General features: G+C 39.9%; 1 protein-coding gene across 2 annotated transcripts in view; it reads right to left on the reverse strand.

Moving 5' to 3' along the window:
• CRCP (CGRP receptor component) overlaps nucleotides 1-6,428 on the reverse strand; it is a 22,826-nt gene that overhangs the window by 12,173 nt on the left and 4,225 nt on the right. For both annotated transcript variants that reach the window (XM_008640346.2, XM_017743025.1), the window contains 2 exons: nucleotides 6,213-6,311; nucleotides 3,950-4,044 (listed from right to left, as the gene is read on the reverse strand). In XM_008640346.2, the coding sequence (XP_008638568.1) occupies nucleotides 3,950-4,044; nucleotides 6,213-6,311 (194 nt within the window). The remainder of the gene's footprint in view (nucleotides 1-3,949; nucleotides 4,045-6,212; nucleotides 6,312-6,428) is intronic.

The following is a 6,428-nucleotide window of genomic DNA, read 5'->3' on the forward strand; positions in this document are numbered from 1 at the left end:
TCGTGTTTGATGTCTGAATCCTGAGCACGGGGTCTGGCTGAGGGAGGATTTTCCCAAAGTGGGAAATCACAGTGGGTGCTGTGATTCTCCACAGGGATTCCCACTGGAAAAGCTGGAATAATCTTTTTAAAATCTCTTAAATGATGCTGTTGTTCAATGAGCACCATCCTGACTTGCTGTCAAATATTCATTTTGAAAGCTCTGGAGGAGACAAAAATTACAAAGCAAATCCTTCAGCCTTTCATATTGCAGAGGTTTGTATCTGCTGTAGTTCTTGGCAGTCATGAGGGAAAATACTTTCTAAAAGCACTGAAGATTTTCAGCTCAACACTTCCTCGACTGTGTTGATTTCAAGACAAAAAGGGCAATGTTCTTGTCCAGTTTTTAAAAATTTATAATAATATGCAGTGATTGGAAATTTGGTCATTCCAAAATTAGATCCAAGATAGGCTATCAGTAACAGGAAGGAGAACAAGTATTTTATTTTTTTTATTTAACCATAATTACAGAGCTCCAGCTTAATAAATGTTCTTTTCATGCAATGCAATTCACTATATCTTACAAAATATGAAGCCATTCCAGGCACTAAAACTGGAAAATTAGCTGCTAGTGGCAAACTCTATTTCCAAGTACAACATGGCTCACTGAACTGGAGCTTTAGCCAAAGCTTGAGGCCTCAACAAGGTAATAATAAAATTCATTATGTGGGTTCAGAGCTTTAGCTCTAAAAATTTCTCAGTTCTACAGTTTCAATTTTACCAAAATAATGATGAAAAGTTATGGGAAAAGCTCTTTTACCACACCTTAATTGTATCAGTGAAATATCTGTTTAGATGGCTTTGAATTTGCTCCATTTAGCAGGCAGCTCTCTGAAATGACTCTGGAAGATTTGTTTGCACACATTGGTGTTTATTTTTAAAATCTGCTTTTTAGGAAGCTTTTTTTTTTTTTGTCTGGAACACTAATGAGACAAATCCATCACTAAATGGATGCTGCTCTGTTAACCTGTTATTTTGAGTGGCAAATATCAGTGAGAACAGAAGGATTTGAGGTGATTTTCCAGGAACTGCAGGATTTCCCAGCATTTTATTATCAGCCCTCTCACTGGAGCAGGGACACCATTTGCAGCCTGACATCCTGCAGGGTTGTGGAAGGAAAAATAAGAATTCCCTTGATTCAAAGCTCTGCTGTGCCTCAATTCCCGCTGTTTCCCTGGCTGCTCTCTCTTCCCAGCTGGGGATTCTCCCATCCACGAGCACAACCTAGTGCTGAGGGCAGCAATCACAGGCTGAGCAGGGAATGTCACAGCCCACAGGCGAAGCTGCAAATCCTTCTGATCTCCAAAGCCCCCGTCTTAGGAAATAGGCTGAGCCTAATTAAGAACACCAACACGCTGCTTAATTTGTTTCCCCTCTGACTAGAGGTGGACTCATGACAAGGAATTTAAAGGGCAGGGAAACAGCAGGGGGTGATGGGGCGTTTCTGACCCTTTAACCAGATTGCTTTGTCTGAGGACAGACCCCAATTAACACAAATACATCTTAAATCTAATCAGCTACCTGCAGAGACAGTGTCTGACCAGCTCAGAGAGCACGGTTTGGGGTGCCTTACCCAGAAAGGAAGCAGCAAAGAGAGACTGGAGTTCATTACTCTTAGTGGGAGGAAAGGTCATTACAGGGATCATGCAAGCAAGGTCCTGGAAAAGCAAACACTGCAGATCCTTCCTCTCAAAGGGAAGAAAGCTCTCTGGTAGATAGCTGGAATGAAATCCCTAAACACCACCTCCATCCCACAGAATGGAAACCATCAAAGCCTTTAGTGTCTCATTTATTTAACAAGAGCAGCAGTGTTGAAATGACCTTGCTTAGGAACCCAAGGGTAGTTCCAAATTCCCTTGGAGGCATCACTGTTTTAAGTGGTTTAACATGAAGTGCTTTAAAGAGTAATTGCACCCCACGTGCTCTCTGTGGTTTTGGGTGAAGGGGCTGCCAGATGGGCCCTGGCACGTCTGGCTTCAAGGGGCTGCATGGAAAAGATCAGGAAAAAGAAGTGCCTGGATCACACTAAACAATTGTAGGTTTTATTTTGCAAAGCACGTGGCAGAGTTGGGAAGTTCTTTACCAGATGCGAGATTAACAGAGTAGAAGTTGTACAGGATGCTCACAGAACAAACCTGAATTCTGCCAGGTCATAAGTAGAGTACACTTGTCACCTACAGCAGGGGCTGGCTCTTCACTCTCATCCTGCTATGCACAAGAAATGATTTGGGAATAATTCCCTTGCTTCAGTGCCTCAGGAAAAGGACAGACAGGATGATACCTAAACCCAAAGGCACCTCAGAGCACCCATAAAAAATTAAGCAGTCAAAAAGCTAATTTAAAAGCTTATAACTATTCCAACCTTTGCAGCTCCCTGAACAAGCAGGTGTGGAAAGGTGAATATTTGGGTAGATCTTCTACAAAAGTGCTCAGCACTGTGGGAGACAGAGAATTTGTAGCTGGAAGTTTCTCTGTTATGACTGAAATTTTTTAGTATTTCACTCTTGGAGATCCCATCCAGGGGAGCAGTTGCAGTCAAGGTACCTCAAGTGGTAACAGTAAGAATTAACCCTCAGGTCCTGGTCAAATTCTACCTGAAAGAAGTTTAGAAATGAGCTTTAAACAAAAATAAACCCTTTAATTTTTAATGTGAGTTTTACACCTACCTCATTCAGTTCCCTCTCCTCTGAAAAATCCTACTCTGCCTTTTTGCTGTGCTACATCCTTCCGCTGGTTCCTCCTAAACTGCTTACTTCTCTTCAAAAAGGGCTGGTTTACATTATCAGAAGGGAAGGATGCTCACTACTACTCAAGAAATAGTTTGCTGCCAATTTTAAGACACTTTCAGTGCCATATTACCACATCCTTACACCTCTAGTATTTTTATTGCAGAGAATTTTCTTTTCTCCATGCTCCAATACCTCCAGAAAATAATTAGGATACTTTGCCCACTACAGAAACGAGTATCCTGCTGTATAAAATGAGCTACAGGAGGATTAAACACTGACTTAACTGACCTGGCAAAGAAAGTACTCCAAGCACAATTCCAACAGCCAGGACAAAATTCCCAAGGAGCAGCATCCCTGTGTGTGCAATGCCAGCAGCACCAGAGCTGTGCTGGATGTGACTGTGTGTAGAGAGGGGGCACTGAAAGTCTAACAAAGAGCTGACAATCTGCTTTCTCTGCTCTGCACAGGGTAAAAACTTGCCCTGCAGCACTCCAGATGCTCTCACTGTGCATTTTGTGCCAGAGCCAAATGAATGAAAAGCCTCTTTCCTAGAGGATGAACTCCTTGGGAGTCCTCCCAGCAGGGAATAAAACCACTCTCAGTTGTCTCTCCAGCATAAACTCCTCCTTTGAAGTGAAGGAGGAGTCATTTAGAAGCAGCTAAATATTGGGTTTTTTCTGCTTTAAAAGCCAGAGGAGTGATGAGAGCTATCCAAACAAGCGGCCAGCTGATTCCATTTCTGTTTCTATCAGGCTTCAGTCCCACTCTGCAGAGCTTCAAGAGGATGATGTGCTTCAAGAACAGGCACTCACACCACTGCCAAAGAGGAAAGAAGCCCTTGGAATCTTGTAACTGCAAAGGAAATATTTTCTTTTCCAGGCAGAACTTCCTAAAATAAGAAGTGGATGTTCAGCTTCATTAGAAACTGCTGGAGGAGGAGGGAAGGTTGGTTGATACAATATTTAAGTAATTGAAATGTAGATCTCAGAGATCCTGGACAAACAGAACATAAAGAAAAGATGGAAGTACTCATCCATGAGCAAAGGAGAAGATGTTTGGCTAAGCATTTAAATAGTGCCAGAAAATACCTAAAATCCATTAATCAGATGATCACACTGTCCACAGGGATCAGTTTTTCAGCATTGAGTTTTTACTTCTGTTCAAAGGCACAGCTCCACTTACTTGGTTAATTTATGGTCTTTCATTGCTACCAGGAACTCTCTGACAGTCTCAGGACTCTGGTACCTGCAGGGTGTTTTTGAAATGTACTTCAGTGTCTGCAAGGGACAGAAAGGAAATATGTATTATTTCACACTTGTTTTACCAGTTGTGTATGGAACAAGTACTGGGAAAAGTCTCCTCAGCATTGAGAAAAATTGGAAAATCAATTCAGGTTTGGAAATCAACTTTATTTGAGCTGTTCAAAGCCCAAAATTGCAAGTTGAAGAGGACAGGGAAGGAGCGGGTTTTAGGTTTGTCTGCTAAAAAAATCCTCTTGCTGTTTGTGACAGACATTTGCTTCCTTGTTTTGCTCCTTGTTTGGCTTTTGTCTTTTAAAAGCACACAGGAAAGTTGAACACAATTCATCCTGAAACCCACATTCCCTTCTGCCAACTTTTCATGTGCTCAGTGCCAGGGATATTCTCACTGCCAGCCCAGAAATCTCTCTTTAAGTTCTCTAATCTATGGTTGTTTTTATCCTTTACCTGTATTTTTGGCAATTTAAAGTTGATAGAAGCAGATTGGCTTGTTACGAAATCTGCAAGGATATTGTGCTATTAAAAAATGTTTATCTGACTTGAGACAATTAAACTTTGATCCATTTTTTACATGTAACACCCACCAACCTCAACTGCCTTTGACAGCAGATGTTCCATTTATTTGCTTTCTTTAAAATAACAACATTGAGCAGGTGGGTAATAGAATTACATGACACAATGTAATCTGACCTGAGTAAAAAAATCAATCTGTTGATTAAAAAAATGCACAAAAATTCCAGTTCACAGCTGACTTTTCACTGGAAGTGGCTTAAAATCTTCCTATTTATTGTTGCTTGAATAAAACCCCAAAATGAAGAGCTGTAAATAATTATAATTTATTATTCCTTTCTATAAGCCCTGTCTGACCTTTTCAGATAAAATGAAGTTGTCATTCACCACCAATGACTGAAATGAAATTATTATATTGTCATGTAATATAATTATTTCACAGGAGTAATTTCTCTTCCAGGTTCATCTTTTCTTGGCAATTTCAAATCGATGAAAATGCCAAATATACAGAAGAACAAAGCTCCTTTGGAGTTACTTCAGTGCCAACAGATCCAAGTCTGCAGGGAGCTTGTGAAGAAATACAGAGACAATCCTGCAAGATGAAATTCTGCTTTTCTTTCAGTCAAACATAGAAAATACACCCAGAGTTTACACCAGTTGCACACCCAAGCCTCCTATAGGTATTTAACACATAGAATAACAAAGCAATTAAAGATTTCAGGTACATCCTGATAAATTTTACTTACAGGATCTTCCTCAGCCCCTTTTCCAGAGGTACAGGAAGAGACTGTCAGTCTCCATGAAGATTTAATTCAGATTTTTGGTAAGCCCCTATTTTGTTGAATGCAAGGCTTAGGAATTACAACTCTGTACCTTTTTCAAACAAAACCAGAACTAAAACAAAACCAAAGCCTAGGCCAGATCTTATCCACATGAGTAGTTTCAGTGCTCAACAGAATTACTCATGCAAGCAAAGGCAAAGTGCTTTCAGCTGCCTGTCAGTCATGGTGCTGCTCACGCAGTTCTCCAGCACACACACAATGGGTCTCACTGCAAGGCTCTGGGAAGTTGCTAATTTGGGATATTTTAAATGTTGGTATTTGTATTACAGAATGTTAGAATTCCTTCCTAGCAAGGGATGAGATGTTTATTACCAACCTGGCATCCAAGTGATGTTATTTGTATGCATGGTTTTGCGTTTCTTCAGATCAAAAAAAAAATTTAAATGATCTGTTTTAGCTGGGAATTAATTAGTTTCTATTGACAGGATTATTAATTCTGTTAATAAAAAAATACCATGTGATCTGTGCCTCAGCTTTGAAATCATCAGCTTAATTATCAGATCAGGTGATACCATAAATTCACCAGATGACAGCGAGTTCTGCCCTGTGCCTTAAAAGGCGGGAATATTTAGAATTGAAAAAATCCTAACAAAACCAAACAGTTGCAAACCAGGGGATTTGAAACTCTTTTATAGATTTTAATAACAGCAGCTAACTCTTCCCTGACAGCACAGTTACCCTACAACTTCAACAAAGTGAGCACAGAAAAGTGGCAGATAAAACATTTCAAATTTGGGGGAAATTTGATTCCAAATTATTAAATATACAACCCTGAGGATGTGAATTATTGCAGCTTGAGCTAATGGGTAAAAGGACTTTCCCAGTGCTACTCACCTCATACATGATTGTGTTCAGATTCTGCTGCCCAGAGCTCTGCTTGGTTTTGCCACTCTCTTTACGCTGCTGCTTGAGATCAGTAAGTAACTGGTACACCTAAAGAGAAAAAATAAAGTGGTTTAGAGCATCTGAGAGTATTTAACCTAAAAATATGACAACAGGAAAATGAAAATAAAAAATAAACATTTTATATTTTCTAGAAAATAAATATAT

Source organism: Corvus brachyrhynchos, unplaced genomic scaffold (assembly GCF_000691975.1).
Source record: "Corvus brachyrhynchos isolate BGI_N302 unplaced genomic scaffold, ASM69197v1 scaffold99, whole genome shotgun sequence".
Lineage (NCBI taxonomy): Eukaryota > Metazoa > Chordata > Aves > Passeriformes > Corvidae > Corvus > Corvus brachyrhynchos.